The 20,324-nt window shown below is 35.8% G+C and overlaps 1 protein-coding gene across 1 annotated transcript in view; it reads left to right on the top strand.

The window, feature by feature from the left end:
- LRPPRC (leucine rich pentatricopeptide repeat containing) overlaps positions 1-20,324 on the top strand; it is a 112,509-nt gene that overhangs the window by 13,378 nt on the left and 78,807 nt on the right. The window contains exons 2-12 of the mRNA XM_030310509.1: positions 1,832-2,028; positions 3,353-3,475; positions 6,182-6,303; positions 6,411-6,469; positions 7,169-7,255; positions 8,341-8,467; positions 8,817-8,961; positions 9,278-9,423; positions 9,678-9,783; positions 9,865-9,972; positions 18,790-18,908. Of these exons, the coding sequence (XP_030166369.1) occupies positions 1,832-2,028; positions 3,353-3,475; positions 6,182-6,303; positions 6,411-6,469; positions 7,169-7,255; positions 8,341-8,467; positions 8,817-8,961; positions 9,278-9,423; positions 9,678-9,783; positions 9,865-9,972; positions 18,790-18,908 (1,339 nt within the window). The remainder of the gene's footprint in view (positions 1-1,831; positions 2,029-3,352; positions 3,476-6,181; positions 6,304-6,410; positions 6,470-7,168; positions 7,256-8,340; positions 8,468-8,816; positions 8,962-9,277; positions 9,424-9,677; positions 9,784-9,864; positions 9,973-18,789; positions 18,909-20,324) is intronic.

Raw genomic sequence — 20,324 nt, 5'->3', positions numbered from 1 at the left:
GGTGTCCCTGATTAATAAGTATTTTTTTATATCACACTTTGTTAATATGTACTTTGTATATATTATTTAGTTATACTTACTATCTGCTATTGGAAACTCTAAGATATTTTGGAATAAATGTAAATCTTTGTGCATTTAGAAATTTTGTGTAGGGGCGCCTGGGTGGCTCAGTCAGTTAAGCGTCCGACTTCAGCCCGGGTCACGATCTCGCGGTCTGTGAGTTCGAGCCCCGCGTCGGCTCTGGTGCTATGGCTCAGAGCCTGGAGCCTGCTCAGATTCTGGGTCTCCCTCTCTCTCTGCCCCTCCCCCATTCATGCTCTGTCTCTCTCTGTCTCAAAAATAAATAAATGTTAAGAAAAAAAAATTTTTTTTAATAAAAAAAAAGAAATTTTGTGTTAAAAAGTGGTGTTTGAATGCAGAGAAAGTTTAAATTCAATTCAAAGTTTCGTGATAGGGTATTTCTCACACATAAGGATTATTTTTAAGTCTGTTATTGTAAATCAGGTATGCCTATATTTCTGCAGTATGGAATACCTCTGATTCATGTTTTAGAGCATTTGGCTTATGTGTTAGTTCTCCTATTATTAAAATATTGAATGCTTTAAAGGTTTTTTGTTGGGGCACCTGGGTGGCTCAGTCGGTTGAGTGGCCGACTTCGGCTCAGGTCATGATCTCACGGTCCGCGAGTTCGAGCCCCGCGTCGGGCTCTGTGCTGACAGCACAGAGCCTGGAGCCTGTTTCAGATTCTGGTCTCCCCTCTCTCTGACCCTCCCCCCATTCATGCTCTGTCTCTCTCTGTCTCAAAAATAAATAAACGTTAAAAAAAATTAAAAAAAAAGGTTTTTGTTCTTTATAAACCTACATGTATTAATCTGACCTTATCTAATTTATAAACTTTTTTTTTAATTTTTGAAAATTAATGATGTTTATTATTTTTTTGAGAGACAGAGCACAAGCGGGGGAGGGGCAGAGATGTGAGGGATACACAGAATCGAAGCAGGCTCCAGGCCTTCTGAGCTGTCAGCACAGAGCCGAAGGCAGGGCTCGAAACCCACAACCGTGAGATCATGACCTGAGCCACAGTCGGACACTTAACTGACTGAGTCACCCAGGAGCCCCTGAAAATTAATGATGTTTAATACCAGAAATCTAGTTTTATTTTCAATGATTGAAGTTGTTAAAATAACTAGAAAGGTACTATATAATTAGTATTTTGACAGATGGAAAGCAGCTATGAATTGAGAGCCGAAACAGTCACTATAAAATGTTTGAAATTTATTTAGAGAGATTGAAAATTCTTTGGTCCTGAATGATTCTTTAAAAAATTGCGTAATTTAAACTTGGTTATTGGTCTTCTTTTAAATTCATAATGAGATTACACCTAGAAAACATTTGAAAGCAGTTATCAGAATTTTAAGTACATTTAGATCTCTGTAAAGGTGAGAAGAACTTTGTAGCATAAACTGCTTCATTTTCCTTCATTAAGCTGGTTTTACTTAAGGAAAATAAAACACACACACACACACACACACACACGCTTAAGCCACATCATATTATTGTCTTACTTTGAAATGATTCCATGTGGAAAGTTATCAAGACACATTCAGGAGATTTACTTTGCATACAATTTGTGTGTGCTTGTGATTTTATTTAGAGTAAAAGGCAGAACTTTTCTTTCCTACCATCTTACACTTCTCTGAGCATTTCTGGTTTTGTACCAGAATTTAGGTATTTGGTAACCAATAAACTTTGTATAAATTTTGCTCAATAAAAGAATTTATATGGATAATAAGTGAATTTAGTTAATTACCAATTGTGTTTCATTTTATAGAGGGCTGCTGAGCCAAGCCAGGCTATATGCCATTGCTGTTGAGAAAAAGAATTATCTTCAAGAGGAGCCCTCCTCTCATAGAAAGAATGCCAGTCAATTTGACTGGGCTCTAATGAGACTGGATAATTCTGTCCGAAGAACTGGCCGCATCCCAAAGACTCTTCTACAAAAAGTCTTTGATAACACGTGTCACTCAGGTATTTCAAATTTTTTGTATATTTTCTTGTTTCAGGGCAAGATCACTGCAAAACATGTTATTTGATTCTTTTAATTTTGTTTGTTATTTCTATTGATCATGATTTTATGTTATGATTGTGATCTTTCGATCTTTCCAACTCATCAGGGCAAAGTTTTTCATGAAACATTTTTGTATTAGATATTTATTCCAAAATCAGCAAATAAAAATTGTCTTTTTGCTTTCCACTTTTTTATAAAAAAAGTCACTCAGTGGTAAATCGTTTGGAAGCTGTTTCTTATCTTGCCTTGTATGGTGTCAACTTTCCCTAAGATGCTTACATATGATAGATTCCCAGAAGGACCAATAATCATTATTTCCCTTTCATTTTCACTTAGCTATTATAATCCATTTGAATCACTTACTTTGATAATCTGGTGGAAGGTTGTAGGCCCTCTTACCACCTCCCACCCCCCACAAGCCGAGCATGCAAACATGCACATAATTTTGCATGTAGTTACAGAATATTCACCAGCTTCCTAAAGCCCATCTGTGGATTTCATTCACATTAAGAAGCTATGGAATCTAATGATGATGGATATCAAAGAAGTGTCAGTTATAATTGTGTGTATTTAAAAGCTATGTATCATTTTTCTCTTTTGATTTATTCAGAGTGAACGACTATTACCATAGTTAATTTTAGAATATTTTTATCACCTCAAAAAGAAATCTCCAAACCTGTAGCCATTATCCCCCAACCCCTCATCCCTTCCAGCCTTAGACGACTAGTAGTGTACTTTTTGGCCTTGCAGGTTTCTTATTTTGGATACTTTATTTAAGTGGAATCATACAGTGAGTGGTTTGTTTTTTGTTTTTTGTTTGGTTTTTAAAGTCATCTTTCAGAGACATGTAGATAAAGGCCATTGGATATAAGGGGAGAAGGAAGTTTATATTATTTTGTAATTGATTGTAAACTTGGTGTTCATGGGTTTAATTGTACTGCTCTGTACTATTTTCATAGATACTGAGAAGCTTAGCCTTTGAATTGTAGTAAGTAGTGCTTATAAATAAGTTCTGTGTATTTTTATATGGTATAGAGCCTTGCAGATTACATGGATTCATAACCTTAGCTTTTTAAAAGCAGGCTAATTTTAAAAACATAATTTTTAGTAACATTGTAAATGTTACTTGTGGATTTGGGTAGGGTTTTTCTAGTTTGTGGGTATTCTTAACATCTCAGTGAGGCAGGAGAGTTTTGACTATTTACGGATTTCAGTTTAAGTTTTGATATTTACCTGTATGATATTGCTGTTGTGTTAAATGATATCTGTTACCTTTTTTCACAGGGAGCCCAGGTGGTAATCAAGCCTTGCTTCTCCTGCGCAGCTGTGGTTCTCTCTTGCCTGAACTACAGTTATCAGAGAGAACCGAATTTGCTCATAGGATATGGGACAAACTTCAGAAATTGGGTTATGATTGTTTAAAAATATGTGTATATGTAAAAAGTGTAGATATTTTTTCTTTTGGTAAATAAGAATTTATTTACATAAATGCTATAATTCAATTTTATGGAAGAGCTACTTGGTAATATTTATCTGGTGAGTTATAGCGACATCTAGAGGCATTGAGAATAAAATAATTGTCAACTATACTCAAATGAAAAAATAAAAGTAATTTTTTATAACCAATTATTACTTTTATGGTAAGTTAAAAAGAAAGGACAGGATAAAAAGGCAGTTGTATTTGTCAAAGTTGGGAGCGCACATACCATTTGACCAAGCAGTTCCATTGTAGAATTTAGATAACAGGGGTACCTGGGGGCTCAGCAGGTAAGCATCTGACTTCAGCTCAAATCATGATCTTGTAGTTCATGAGTTCGAGCCCCGCATCAGGCTCTGTGCTGACAGTCAGAGTTTGGAGTCTGCTTCGAATTCTGTGTATCCCTTTCTCTGACCCTCCCCTCCCTTTCCTCCTTCTCCAAAATAAATAACATTCAAAATTAAAAAAACAAATTTAGATCACAGATATATTCAAATGTGCAAAGGGATATCCCTTTGTGTGGCTTGTTTTGTAATAGTTCGGAATTGGAACCAACTCTAATGTCTCTCACTGGGGATCAGATAAATTATGGGGTGTCCATGAAATGGGATACTGTGCAACTGGTAAAAAGGAGTTCTTCTATACTAACGTGGGTATTCTCCAAATAGAAGGAAAAATTAAGGTGCAGAATGGTGTATATAGTATGCTACTATTTTGAAGAAAAATATTTATATCTGTATATGCATATAACATTAAAATAGTTCTTGAAGGATAATAAATACCAGATACAGTTTTACTCTGTACCTTTTTATGCTTTGAAAATTTGAACCGTGAACATAGTATCTATTCAGAAAATAACATAGTTTAAAAGACCATTAGATAAAATCCAATGTTCATTCTTGATTTTTAAAAACCTTAACAAAGAATAGAAGGATACTTCTTTAACATGTTAAATTTAAAGCCAACAACTAATATCATGCAGTGAAATAAGTTGTGGAAACAATATGGAAATTACGGTTCTTTAGATGATATACTTGTTTACCTGTAAAATCCCAGAAAAATCAACTCTACAGTAAAGTAGTAGGAAATATTAAATGTTCAGGAATCTATAACTTTTCCTAGTTAGAAAATAAAATGGGGAGGAAGGTTCTAAGTTTAGTCACAAATATATAAATATCTATGAATATCCTTCAAGAAAATGTAGTACCTATATGGAAGAAAACTATACAATAAACAGAGCCTCACCTCAGTTTTGAATTCATCTAGAACTAATTTTGATGACAAGTTCATTTGTTTAAAGTTTTGAGAAGAATAGATGAATAATGGATTTCAGAATGGAAAATAGTCTTCTAGGTATAAAAGCAGCAGGAAATGTGAAAATAAAGAATTGACTTCAAAAAACTAGAAATTTCTGTATGTCAGTAAGTCATGTGATTTAAAAATACATGTTGAACTGGGAGAAATTTTTGTGAAAAGGATATACGTTCTTTCTTTCAGCCTTAGAGCCGCTTTTTAGCCAACCATTATTAGAGTTCAACTTGATGATTTTTTAGAAGTTTTCAGACGCCGTATGGTAACCTTGATGCACAGTCACATTGCAGATGTTGAATTGTACATGGTTCCCCTTAAGGCCTTATATAAAGTGTTACAATGGTTAACAGATTGGGCACTCAGGGCAGACCACCTACATTCAAATCTGTGGTCACTTACTAGCCATGTGGCCTGGACAAGTGGAAGAGTCAGTTTTTCTCATGCATAAGATGGGGATAAGAGTACGTCTCAAAGCGTTGTGAAGACTAACAGAGCCTCTAGATGCAGAGCACTTAGCACAGTTTCTGAAACATAGCACAGTATGTACAAGTCTAGTAAGATAAAAGTAAATATTAATAGAATAAGTGCTGTGTGGTCTAGAATCTCAAACTGACTGACCAGAGGCCTGTGTTGCTACAGGCAGTTTAGATATAAAATTTAATTCATGCAAATTTAGTAAAACATTAGCATTAGATTGATACGATGACCAAGATGTCATCAGTGGGTTGAGGAAGGCTGAATGGTTACCTTGATTGATGTGGCCTTAGGCAAGATAGGACATGGAAGAAAACAGAGAGCTTTGGAATAGGGGTAATTAACAATAGCAGACTAGAAACTTAACTGGAAATGGAGCCTTCAAACAAACACTGAGTAGCCTGGTGAGTAAATAACCAGGTCTGCTAGTACAGTCCTCCCTGTATAGAACAACTGCAGTCACAGTCCGTCTTGGTGTGTCTGTTCTGTTGGCAAGGACTACTTTCTATCAAAAATGTTTGTCACTTTAAATACAGAGATATTGTCAACATTTTCTAACAGGAAGGGATATTATGCTTCATAAGTAAGAAAATCTTTGTCACTTTACATCTTAACATCTGAATAAGCAGTTACTTGTGACTGTATAGTAATTCAGTTAATTACTGTCTTAAATGCTTAACTTGCTCTGTTCTGACAAGATTTCTGTATAGTTGGGCCTAAGTATGGGGTGAAATGCTGAAGTGACCATTTTACCCCTTTTGTTTGTTAAATTTAAGTATGCATATTTTAGTTGTGATAAAGAATATGATTTAGGTCCTTTTCTAAAAATTTGATTTAAATTTTATTTGTAGGTACTGTGTATGATGTAAGTCATTATAATGCTTTACTTAAAGTCTATCTTCAAAATGAATATAAATTTTCACCAACTGACTTCTTGGCAAAAATGGAGGAAGCAAACATTCAACCAAATCGAGTAGGTAGCTGCTATCGTAAATGTTTATTGGTTATATCACTTTTTTTTTCAATCCCAGGAAAAAAATAGTATTTAAAAAAATATTAACTAGCCTGTTTCATTGACAGGTGACATACCAGAGGTTGATCGCAGCTTATTGTAATGTAGGAGATATTGAAGGTGCCAGGTATGGAGCTCTATAAATGTATGTTTAAGCAAACAAATTTGTTAAGTCCTGTAAACCTAGGATACGTTCATTTGTCTTTTTTTTTCTTTTAAGCTTCTTCTTAGGGAAATTATTTCAGAAGGATTTTAATCTAGCAAATTTGGTAATATGACTTAGATAAAATATAAAATTGTGTAAGAGGAGAAAGATAAATGAGTATTGCTATTTTAATTAAAATTTTGATTTACTGGAACAGAGGCTTAAAATTGCTAAGGTGTATAAAGTTGGCTTTAGTCCTTTTAAATTGATTATTTCCTAAAGGAAATGTTCTTAGCCATTTAAACTGTATTCAGTTATAAAACTTGCAATATTCTATCTTGCTGATTCATATAAAATCAGTTGTGACGTTTATTTCTCTGTAAAATTTACTACTACTTTTGGATGGCAGCTTTAGAAAATAAGGAATAAATTGAAATGTATAATTCATTTTTAATTGAATGTATTTTTATTAAACTTTATAGGCTTTTTAAAGGTTAATTAGTATAGAAGAAACAATCAAATTTTAAAAATTTACCTGCTATTTTTACCAAGGGTAGTTCAAGATCTATAATTTGATATAATTGATATAATTTGAGGGAGTGAGATTTTGTGTTTGTATGTTGTAAAAGGTGGTTCTGATGTATATTTCCAAAAAGTATTTTCATTTCTCTTTTATTGCAGCAAGATTCTTGGATTTATGAAAACTAAGGACCTGCCAATCACGGAGGCAGTTTTCAGTGCTCTTGTTACAGGGCATGCAAGAGCCGGGTAATGTTCAACTTAAGGTTCTGTTCTCGAGTGAGGTTTAAATTATAGGAAATTATTGTAGAAAATTCTTAAACCATGTTTATCTAACCCCTCAAAAATTTTGACATGTGAAGTAGAACATACAATTTTTAAAAAAAAAAATTTTTTTTTTCAACGTTTATTTATTTTTTTGGGGACAGAGAGAGACAGAGCATGAACGGGGGAGGGGCAGAGAGAGAGGGAGATACAGAATCGGAAACAGGCTCCAAGCTCTGAGCCATCAGCCCAGAGCCCGACGCGGGGCTCGAACTCACGGACCGCGAGATCGTGACCTGGCTGAAGTCGGACGCTTAACCGACTGCACGACCCAGGCGCCCCGAACATGCAGTTTTTTTAAGAACTTATTCTTAAATTTATCTGTTTCATAAAACTTTTATTTGAAAATAATTCAATTTTAAAAATTGGGCCTGATCCAAACTAGTTGACTTTTTGTTTGTTTGTTTTTAAATTTTTATTTATTTTTGACAGGGAGAGAGACAGAGCATGCATGGGGGAGGGGCAGAGAGAGAGGGAGACACAGAATCCGAAGCAGGCTCTAGGCTCCGAGCTGTCAGCACAGGCCCCAACGCGGGGCTCGAACTCACAAACTGTGAGATCATGACCTGAGCTGAAGTCGGACGCTCAACCGACTGAGCCACCCAGGCGCCCTTGACTTTGTATTTTAACTGCCCTCTTGATGATCTTGGAAAACAGTTTTATTTTTGAAGAATAATTTATTAAATATTATTCTTCCCTAAAAAGGTAAATTTGAGTGATAGCACACTTGATGAAAGAGGGCACATTAATTTAAGGTCTATGTGATTATTATGCAGTTTGGTTTCTCTTTCGGAAAAGTTACCTGTAAAAATTTGGAACATTTATTATTTTTGTTGTTTCAGAAACCTATAGCTGGTTTCATGTGTATTTGCTCTTTTCTGATGTCCTTTGCTAAATGGTTTATAAGAGTTGTTAATTTTAATAAGTACAGGCTAATATATTTTAGAATGATGGTATTATATTTGCCAGTATTATAATAATCTGTTCTGTTTTCTTTGAATAACTTCCAGAGATATAGAGAATGCAGAAAATATTCTCACAGTGATGAGAGAGGCTGGAATTGAGCCTGGTCCAGACACATACTTAGCATTATTGAATGCATATGCTGAAAAGGGTGACATTGATCATGTTAACCAGGTATGTCTTATGTCATGTAAATAATACTTTAAAACTATTGCATATAAAAAAATCATTTGTGTGAGCTTGTGTTATGTTTTGCATGAAGCAGAAAAGTGTAGCTTATATCTGTTGTTAAAGGTATTTCTTGTAGACATTAGTATTGATGGAGAATTTTTAAAGTTTGGTACCTTGGTGTTGATCTTAGTTATTGATGAAATGTAATGTTTTCTGTTTTATAATATAAGCCCTAAACCTTTAGACGGTGTATGTTCCTAATTTTTTAAATTTTGGTATTTTAATTTATTTGGCTATAATTTAAAAATACTGGTTTCTAACTCGTTCTTCTAATTTCTGAAACTGTCTACAGACTCTGGAGAAGGTGAAGAAGTCTGATCTTTACCTTATGGACCGTGATTTATTGCAAATTATTTTTAGTTTCAGTAAAGCTGGGTATTCTCAATATGTCCCAGAAATTTTGGAAAAAATTACATATGAAAGAAGATATATTCCAGGTAGTTTTTAAAAATTTATTTTTATGATTTTTCTAAAAATCTGAATTACTATTCTTACATGATGGAAAGGGCATTCTCTAACGATAGGGGATTGTAGTACATGAACACAGGACTCTTAGAAGTCAGATTAATGAACTAAACAACTTGAGTTAATGAGCAGATGGGAATGTTTTGATTTGGAAGTGTTTCACTGTTATCTAGGGAGATATGTCCTTTTGGCTTTTGTAGTTCATAAGTTTGTCTTTCAGAGTGGCTGCAGTGTAAAAATATTATTCAATTCAGTAACAGAATATGTCTTCTTTTCTTTTCTTCCCAGATGCAATGAACCTTATTCTGCTTTTAGTCACTGAAAAATTGGAAGATACAGCATTCCAAATTTTATTAGCATGTCCTGTATCAAGGGAAGACAATCTGAATGACTTTGGCAGTTTCTTTTTACGACACTGTGTGACTATGAATACGGTATCCTGTCTGTTTTTACTTTATTGACAGTGTAATAGGCAGTGAAATAAGAGTCTATAAAGTAGAAGAACATACTGTGAGATGAGACCAATTACAAACATTATGAAAACTTTGTTTCTGTGTTATAAGTTTATCAGTTAGAAAGAGGACGAGAGGTTGAAATTTTTCATTCCAGGAGTGGTAGCATATCTGCAGAAGGTCAAATGGTAGGATATTTGCAGACCCGGCTGATGTGTGGTACCTTTTCCCCCTAGCCTGCAGAGAAGCTGAAAGATTACTGCAAGCAGTTAAAGGAATCCCAGATGCATACATCTCCTTTGCAGTTCACACTCCACTGCGCATTACAAGCCAATAAAAGTGGTATGATATTCTCATCATTAAAACTGACATAAATAAGTTTTGCTGAAGTAGCTTTGTAATATTTTATGATATCTCTTTCAGATTTGGCAAAAGCTCTAATGAAGGCTCTGAAGGAAGAAGGTTTTCCTGTCAGAACTCATTATTTCTGGCCATTGCTAGCTGGACATCAGAAGGAGAAAAATGTTCAAGGTTAGGTTTTGCCTTTTACAGATTCATAATGGTCCAGAGATCCAGTGTAAGTTTCTACACACATCTAGTTGGATTCTTTGGGAAGGCAAACTTCTCTCTGAGTAGTAGACCTTCTGAGAAAATAGAATTGATTGCAGTCAGAGTCAAGAATTGGGTAAGCATTTTTAAAAACATAGTGGATTTCTTTCGTCTTAATTTCATTCTGACTTCGTCTCTGATCTTGATATTCAGACTTATGAGTGTAGTTTTAAACAGTTTTTTATTTTTAAGTTTTTCGAAAAACTCCTTAGTTTTTGATTTTACATATACCGTTCAAAATTAATTTGTCTAGCCTTATTCAAGATAAAGTTATACATAATCAAGCCATTTTCTTTGTGGACCAGTCTCCTTAACTGAGCTGAGTTACATAATAGGAAAGGCAGGAAAACTTTTATTGCAAAATGAGTGCTCATGACCTGACAGCCTGCTGATTGAAGGACAGAAATGTTCAATCTCTCAGGTTCTTAAGTACGCTTACGCATTTAGCATACTTTTTCCTTGTACAAATGGGATACCTATAGGATATGAATAAGAATTGAACAAATATTAAATTTTAGAGTACAGTATCTAATTCTTTGGTTTGCATTATTGGTAATTCAGAAAGAGTAGTCTCATAAAAAGATGCTTTTAACAGAAGTACTTCCCCCTTGGGGAAACAAAAAATGGTCTTTTTCATTTTATCTCGCAGTATAATGTGCTTTAGAATGAGATGCAGAGTTGTTAGTATGACACTGGGTGACAAACAAAATGCACAAACAACAAAAAAAGTGCTTTTAGCAGACTTTCATATTGCAATTTTATTTTAAATATAGTCGTCTTCTGGTCTAAAGGAAATAGTGAAACAAGTATTCCCTAATTGTTTCTGGCTATAAAAGTCTCAAAATCCTTTTTAGAAAAATCTTCATGAAAACAGTATGCTAGTTGATTAACTCTTTGCACATCCTCCAGTTCTGAAAGCTCGCAAGAAGTAACCTTTAACACAGTATTTTGAACCAGAGAAAATTTACATCATTCCATGAAAATCTTCGGGCATATTCATATTGTCCACCTCTACACAGATAAGAAAATACCCCTGTTGAAATGTTTGTTTGTTCATCAGGAAAATTTGCTTTCTTCAACCGTATCAGTGTGCCTACACTTGAATTGGTTACCACACTTTAACAACTTAGTAAGCATAGAAGAATTCAGGTGATTTCTTTTGATAGTTGTAGCTCAGACTAGTAGAAAAATGGGCTTTATCTTCAATCCATCCTCTCTTAGAAGCTTATAATTCAGATCACAAAGGTGCCTTGTTGAAAGACTGCTTTATATTAACGAAGTAACTGAGAGCAGCAGAGAGATTCCATGACTGACCTTGGGTTCTACACCTAGCTGTCAGTGCTGCTGGGCTTAGAACTGAGGATTTCTGTTCTATTTTAAACACTCTTTTTAAATATCATAACACCTCCGTATTAGACATTTGTAAGTGTTATGCTGTGTTTATTTTATAAAATTCTTAGCTATTAACTAAAAGTTAGATGCCAGTTTTTACATTAGGACATTTAAAAAAGTGGTATAAGTTTTTTGATCAGTGATGGTTTTATCTGCAAAAACATTTAAAAAGCTGAGAAAGGTAACTTGAGGTACAAGATACTGTCAGTTGTGTTACAGTTTTTAAAAACTAGTTTCTCCCTTTGTGGGAGGTCCAGAAATATAGTAAAGTATGTGTTCTCCAGTTGTCCTTCATGTGACAACAAAATGGCTATACATACTTTGTATGGTTTCTTCAGGGTCAGGTAAGAAGGTCACATTTTTATCAGTGCAATGAACTTGTTCTTGTCCAGGAAAATGTCCTATATAAACTGGTAGAAAGAACAGAAGAAAATAACAGCTGTAGTGTTGGAAGATGTAGAGGAGCATTTCATAAGGAATAGATAAAACCCTTCATGAAATCAAAGAAAGGTATTTAGAGATCAGATCAAACTGAAGCAAGAGTTTTCCACGATACTACGATCATTCATACTATTATTGAATTCTAGAATATTTCTGGCTGCCAGTTCAGCCATCACCAACCCCTAAGGAAGATTCTCACAGTGATTTCCTTATAGCTCATCTTACTAGTATTTTTCTCTGTGACACAAATGGAAAAGTCACCACTTAGAATTTTAGCAAGTTGGCCTGAATGAGAGGGAATAACCCAAAATGATTGAGGATTTATATCCCTGAGTATATTTAGAAAACCGAAAAGTTAAGAGTATAGAAGGGATAAGATCTGTAAGGAAGGGGCCATACAGAAGCTTGAATGCCAATTGAATAAAGTTGGTTGAATAGAGAATACTTTTCAAGAAATAAGATATTGCCTCTGGTAGAGGGAGTGCCCTACATAAGAGTCAAAAATCATATGGAGTAAGTGGTCATAGTTTGTGGAAGTTGTTCAGATCAACCATTTATCTTTCCCAAAAGTATAAACTATTTTAATTCTACAAAGCTTTTTGAATGGAGGCTTTCCTCTGGATTCATAAACTTTGTCGTGACTATCTTTGAAAAAAAATTTTTTTTTTTTTTGAGAGAGAGAGAGAGAGAGCACGTGCACAAGTGGGGGAGGGACAGAGGGAAAGGGAGAGAGAATCTTAAGCAGGCTCCATGCCCAGCACGGAGCCCTGCTGAGGGCTCAGATCTCACAACTGTGAGATTGTGACCTGAGCCAAAATCAAGAGTTGGTGGCTCAACCGACTGAGCCATCAGGTGCTCCTTAAATATTTGTATTCGATTGCTTAGTCTTAGTTCAATTTTCTAAGTTCACAGAGGTTTGGAATCTATGTTTCCCTAGGTTAATATATGATTATTTTAATCTTTTTATTTAAAAGAAAAATACGAGGGGCACCTAGGTGGCTCAGTTGGTTAAGCATCTGACTTCGGCTCAGGTCATGATCTCATGGTTCGGTTCATGGGTTCAAGCCCTGTGTTGGGCTCTGTGCTGGCAGCATGGAGACTGTTTGGGATTCTCACTCTCACCTCTCTCTCTGCCCCTCCCCAACTCGTGCTCTCTCTCTCTCTCTCAAAATAAATGAATAAACGTAGAAAAAATTTTTAAAAAAAGATAAAAGTAAAAATAAGTAAAAGAGAAATATGAAGGCACCTGCTTGGGATTCTCTCTTTCCTCCTCCCCCCCTGCTGTCCCCTCTCTCTCAAAATACATAAATAAATATTTAAAAAATTAAAAAAATACATGAATTGTATTTTTTAGGAGGAGGTAAGTGGGTATGTGAGATCAATCATGTGTTTTTCTCCTTATTGATAAGTTTTTCTGTCCTCCCATCGGACTGTAATTATTGAAGTGAATATCTTTGTATCCTCCCTCAGAATGCCTAAGGGAGCGACTGAACTTAACTGATCAGGCAGGTGTGGACCTGGGTTTTCTTTTTAAAAAAAAAAAAATTTTTTTTTAATGTTTATTTATTTTTGAGACAGAGCATGAACGGGGGAGGGTCAGAGAGAGAGGGAGACACAGAATCTGAAACAGGCTCCAGGCTCTGAGCTGTCAGCACAGAGCCCGACACGGGGCTCGAACTCACGGACCGCGAGATCATGACCTGAGCCGAAGTCGGACGCTTAACCGACTGAGCCACCCAGGTGCCCCTGGACCTGGGTTTTCTTAAACCAACTTTAATTTCAGTTAGAAAAATACATGTTAAAAAATGCTGGCATCACACATCCTCTAAATGAGCAGAATACACTCCTCCCCCTAATGTACCTTTTGGAAGAACAATGAGTTAAGAGAATAAAATGTCTTTGGATCCTAGATATCAGAGTGAAGTGTTTTGTACAGAAATAAGAATCTTCTGTTTACATTCAATTTGTTGGTCTATTTTCAGACATCAGAAAATCAAATATATAGTTACATTATTCTGCATTTACTCTGTGTATCACTAAGAAAATTTAAAAAATTACTAGGGTATTTTAAGACAGCTAAAAAAATGAAATCATTATTGTTACTAGTAACATTTATTTAGTATTTTTAGGGTTTCACACATTTTTTCCTTTAATTTAAATGACCACCTTGAGAGCTAAGTGCAAAGTTTTATTATCATCATTCTTATAGACGAAGAACTGCTAAAAATCAGTTTTTGGTGACAGAGCAAGGACTTGATCCCACGTTCTTCTGATTCCAGGATAAAGTGTAGGTTTTTGCAGTTTTGTGGTGTTATGAGCACCTGCCAGCAATTAGGAAACTTTTTTTTTTTTTAATGTTTATTTATTTATTTTGAGAGAGAGAGGGAATGCGACCTGGAGAGGGACAGAGAGAGAGGGAGAGAGAGAATCCCAAACAGGTTCTGTACTGTCAGCGCAGAGCCTGACATGAGGCTCAAACCCACAAACTGTGAGGTCATGACCTGAGCCAAAATTAAGAGTTGTATGCTCAACTGCCTGAGCTACCCACCTGCCCTAGGAGACTTGGTTTCTTATTCAAGATATGCCTTTGATCTTAGAGAAATCATTCAGTTTAACACTTTGGTTAAAATAAAGATTGACTTCTGAAGACATTTCCAGCTTTATTTACATAGAGAAGTACACCCCCCCGCCCCCAGTAGACTGAGTCGAAAGCCTTGTTAATACACTTGGCCCCTGAAAATACAGGTAACAGGTTTGAACTGCATAGGTTCCCATAAACATGGATTTTTTATTTTTATTATTTATTTATTTATTTATTTATTAAAAAAAATTTTTTTTAAATGTTAATTCAGTTCGGAGAGACAGCAAGCAGGGGTGAGGCAGAGAGAGAGAGAGAGAGAGAGAGAGAGAGAGAGAGAGACACAGAATCCGGAGTAGGCTCCAGGCTCCGAGTTGTCAGCACAGAGCCTGACACAGGGCTCAAACTCACGAACTGTGAGATCATGACCTGAGCCGAAGTCAGATACCCAACTGACTGAGCCACCCAGGCACCCCCGGATTTTTTAAATAAATACAGTATTGAAAATGTATTTTCTCTTCCTTAACGATTTTTTTTTCTTTTTTTGAGTTTATTTTTTAGTATTTTGAGAGAGAATGTGCATGTGAGCGGGGGAGGGGCAGAGAGAGAGAGGGAGAGCAGGAATCCCAAGGAGGCTCTGCATTGTCTGGACGCGGGGCTTGATCTCATGAACCGTGAGAGAACCGTGAGAACATGTCCTGAGCCAAAATCAAGAGTTGGATGCTTAACTGAGCCCCTTCTTTTCTTTCTTTCTTTCTTTCTTTCTTTCTTTCTTTCTTTCTTTCTTTTGAGAGAGGGAGAGAGAGAACTTACACTTTCTGTATAACATTTTTTTCTCTAGGTTACTTTATTGTAAGAATACAGTATTTAATACATAGCACATACAAAATAATGTACTAATTGATTGTTTTTGATAAGGCTTCTGGTCATCATTAGGCTGTTAGTAGTTAAGTTTTTAGAGACTCAGAAGTTATGTGCGGATTTTCAATTGCACTGGAGCCAGCGCCCCTAACCCATGTTGTTCAGGAGTCAGCTGTTGATAAATTGATCAAAACTAAGTACTAGGATTCTTTCTGTTCAGTGTGTTCTCTTTTTCCTGTTCTCAGTCTTCCTCTAGGCCTAGACCACAAGAATTTCTTCCATGCCTGTGGGTAGTACTTACAGTTCTTGATACCGTTTCTATTTATTCACTAGGCCTAGACTCTATAAGTCAGAAAAATTTTCCCTTCATTGAGTGCCTTGACACATATCAATTTGCTGAATCTAACAAGGATGGTAGTTAGGAAGGATTAAGCCAAGTGTTTTTTGATGAAGTGTCTAAAAGGCATGGTTCCTGGCATATTGTTATTTCTAATGTGTAAGCTAAGAAATTATGGCTCAGAGGGGCGCCTGGGTGGCTCAGTTAGTTAACCGTCCGACTTTGGCTCAGGTCATGATCTTGCGGTCCATGAGTTTGAGCCCCACATCGGGCTCTGTGCGTACAGCTCAGAGCCTGGAGCCTACTTCAGATTCTGTGTCTCCCTCTCTCTGCCCCTCCCCCACTCATGCTCTGTCTCTCTGTCAAAAATAAATAAACATTAAAAAATTAAAAAAAAAAAGAAATTATGGCTCAGAGAGGGGAAGTTATTTGCTCAGATTTACACTAGAATTAAGTGCCAGAACAGGGTAGAAAGCTCTTTAAACTTAAAGGTCTCTTTAAACTTTGAACTTGTTTTTGTTTTGTCATTTTGTTGGAGAGTCTTACTAGAAACTTAGTTATTTACTTTAAACCGTGGTCATGAAAGCAATCCCTGTTGGTGAGAAAGGACATTGAGGACATTAGATTAGCACAAGTCTGTTACTAGCAATTGAAAGGCAACTAGCTATGCCCTCCTCTCAAGTGCTTAGTAATCTTTGCATGTAAAGAAGAGCATAGTGTGATTTGCCATTTTTTATGATAGTTATCAATGTTACTAGTAGTAATTCCTAGTGAATTGTTAGAGGAATACTTCTCCTAAATTTTGCTTACAAATATTGTTATGCCTGTTGTGTGCTCTATGGACCAGCATGCATGTTCTCCTAAACTTAGAACTAAGCACATGCTTTACCTTGAGGGTTTTTTAAGTATTGTATTTGTATCTTAAAAAATACGTTTAAATATTTAAGGTTTTGAAGATCATTAGGTGATTTTAAGTATAATAAACTGTTTAATCTGAATAATAATCTGAATTTTATCTAAAAGAATTGTGCAGGGTGCCTGGGTGGCTTAGTCGCTTAAGTGTCCAACTTCGGCTCAGGTCATGATCTCACAGTTTGTGAGTTCAAGCCCTACATCAGGCTCTGTGCTAACAGCTCAGAGCCTGGAGCCTGCTTCAGATTCTGTGTCTCCCTGTCTCTCTGACCCTCCCCACTCATACTCTGTCTCTGTCTGTCTCTCAAGAATAAAGAAACATTAAAATAAATAAATGTGCAGATATTCATAATGTTGTCACACTTGCCTATACATTTCTGTACTCAGTGGGAATTTACAATCAAGTATTGCGCTAGAGCACATTATATAACAAATTTGTAGAAATGTAATTAAAAAAATTTTTTTTAATGTTTATTTATTTTTGACAGAGAGAGAGCATGAATGGGGAGGGACAGAGAGAGAGGGAGGCACAGAATCTGAAGCAGGTTCCAGGCTCCGAGCTGTCAGCACAGAGTCTGACATGGGGCATGAACTGACGGACTGCAAGATCATGACCTGAGCTGAAATTGGACCCTCAACCGACTGAGCCACCCAGGCGCCCCTGTAGAAATGTAATTTTTCTGTAGATGATGTGATAGGGCAAACACAGGGATCTTTAGGGGAAGTTTTAATGTGAAAGTAATGAAACTAAAGAAAATAAGTTTTAAAGAGTCCTTTCTTTTATTAAACTGTGTGTCAAGTTAGGTGACACCTGAGTAGTTTGGTAATTTTCCAGATTAATTGGTCTTGTATAAAGAAATCAGTTTGGGGGCGCCTGAGTGGCTCAGTTGGTTAAGTGTCTGACTTCCGCTCAGGTCATTATCTCACGGTTTATGAGTTTAAGCCCCACGTTGGGCTCTGGGCTGACAGCTCAGAGCCTGGAGCCTGCTTCAGATTCTGTGTCTCCCTCTGTCTTCCCCTCTGCTGCTTACACTCTGTCTCTCGCATTATCTGAAAAATAAATAAACATTAAAATATAAATTTAAAAAAAGGAATCTGTTTGCATTATTTGAACCTAACTATAGCTTTGGAAAACATGCAGTGACTTTTAAGACGTTAATAAAAGATTTTTTTTGTAAGTGGGAGAAGGGAGAAACAATCTTGTAGATTTTTATTTTTAACTATATCGAGGTAATAATTTCTTAGAATCTGTTGTTCCTTATTCCTTTTTACTCCTATAAAATAGGAAATCGGAAGTTAAGGGGTGCCTGGGTGGTTCAGTTGGTTGAGTGTCTGACTCTTGATCTCAGCTCAGGTCATGATCTCCTGTTTCGTGAGTTCAAGCCCCACATTGGGTTCTGAGCTGACAGCTTGGACCCTGCTTAGAATTCTCTCTCTGCCCCTACCCCACTCATGCTCGCTTGCTCACTTGTTCTCTCTCTCTCTCTCTCTCAAGAATAATAAATAAAAACTTCAAAAAAATTTTTTAAAGTTAACAATTAGGGAATTTTTAATATAAGGGCTTGAGAGAACACTTTTGTCCTTGACAGATCCCCTCGCCCTGTGCCCTGCTCATCCCTTCCCTCTGCAGTGTTTATTCTGGTCAAGTTTTATTGTGTTGATCCATCACTGCTGTGTAATAGCAATGCTATTTTATGATCTGTGTTCATTTGTATAATACCAGAAGTATTAGGCTTATTTTTCAATTGTTTTAAATTTTCTTACAGTTATAATTTGTGGGATATTCCCTTAGTACTTGCCACTGGATTAATAGATTTGTCATCGTATTTCCCACTTCTTTTGCTTTTCTGCTTTCTCTTTTTAATTTTTTTTTTTTTTTCAACGTTTATTTATTTTTGGGACAGAGAGAGACAGAGCATGAACGGGGGAGGGGCAGAGAGAGAGGGAGACACAGAATCCGAAACAGGCTCCAGGCTCTGAGCCGTCGGCACAGAGCCCGACGCGGGGCTCGAACTCACGGACCGCGAGATCGTGACCTGGCTGAAGTCGGACGCTTAACCGACTGCGCCACCCAGGCGCCCCTCTGCTTTCTCTTTTTAGACAAAATGAGTATTCTTTCATACATTATGATTCAGAAAGTAAATAAACTGAACTTTCTGATCTTTTGTTAATTTGTTCCAAGTATTTTATTTCTGTGCTTCTAAATTTTATCTTATAGGTATAATTGAAGTTCTCAAAGCAATGAATGAAGTGGGAGTAAATCCTGATCAGGAGACCTATATAAATTACGTGTTTCCCTCCTTTGATAGTGTGAGGTCAGTTCGTGGGGTTTTGCAGGTGAGTACAAGTAAGTGTGGTTTTAAGTTCATAATTGAAGAGATTTCTTTCCTCCCTAATTGTTTAGTAGTAACCCCCAAAAAAGAAAAGTCATTAAGCTTAGTACTAAAAATGGTCATTGTCTGTATACAATTTTCTAAAAGCTTTGTAAAAACACCAGTTAGTGTAACATCTATAGTGGTTAAACTTAAAAAACTTGAAAAGGTAAAACACCAATTTTCTTGTGTGTTAAAAGGCAATATGTCAATATCAAGAAAAATGTAAATAAAACATTTAGACGCTCCTTAATCCTGCTTTACAGTGTAACTACAAGTTTTCAGTTTTTGACCATTACTTTTCACTTGTATATGAATTTTCATAATACAGTCTTAGTATACTTACCATACATAGTACACTTATTCTTTTTTTAAAATAATCTTTTGTTTGACTGCAAAGCATTATTTTCCTACCCAGTAATTCCTGTTCCCGTCACAAGAGGCAAGGCATTTATGAAGGGGCAAATGAAGTAATTGACTTGGATAATGCATTGGATCAGCAAGGGCTGTACTTTGCGTTTTCAGAACAAAGTGGTCTGCAGTTAGGAACATTATGGCAGAGCACCAGCCACCTTAATAAGAAATACTTTGTTTAGAAGGTCTGTTTCCTAGGTGGTTATTCCCATAATGCCTAGATTTTTCTAATAATTTTAGTGTTCTTTTCTTTCTTTGAAATAATTACATAACTACAGTCCTTTTAAAGGCAGAGTTTATATCTTAAGTGTCTTTACCTCTCTTCCCTGAGTATTTAGGAGAGTATTTCGAGCCTGTGGTATACATATTTTACTGTTAAAAAATTTATATTTAAAAATTCATTTCCCCACAGGGTCTTACTTCCCCAACCTACTTTTTTCACTTGGCACTTTCTATTCCAGTGTGTAATTCCAATAGTTATTTTTTTATGCTTGAGTGCTGTTTTATTGTATGGATATACCTTAATTTATTTCTAGTTATTGCTTATTATTGATTAGGTTGCTTTCAATATTGTGCTAGTATACAGTGAGTCAGTAAATGTATTGGAGTTGAATTTTGGCTCAGATATTAAATTATTAAACAAATGATGGCATTGGGCCACATGATTAACCATTTGGTGTTAAATTGTTTAACACCATTTGGTGTTAAATCCAAGTGCATTGAATTTTTGTTATGAATGAGAGAATTGGTCTCATGCCTTCAATAATAAATTCTTTCTGGAAGGAAGGCATCCTAAGGGTAACACATATTTGAATTTGAAGATTAGGTATTTAATTTGGAATGTTGAAACTCTATCTCATAGTTTTGTTAAAGTTCATTTATTCAGTTTACGTATTGTTCTAGAAAATGATTGTTTTGGGTGAAGGATTATCAAAGAATGTGTTGATATAAAGAAATGGGAAAACAG

This window comes from Lynx canadensis, chromosome A3, assembly GCF_007474595.2.
Source record: "Lynx canadensis isolate LIC74 chromosome A3, mLynCan4.pri.v2, whole genome shotgun sequence".
Classification (NCBI taxonomy): domain Eukaryota; kingdom Metazoa; phylum Chordata; class Mammalia; order Carnivora; family Felidae; genus Lynx; species Lynx canadensis.
This window is presented reverse-complemented; position numbering and strand designations above follow the sequence as displayed.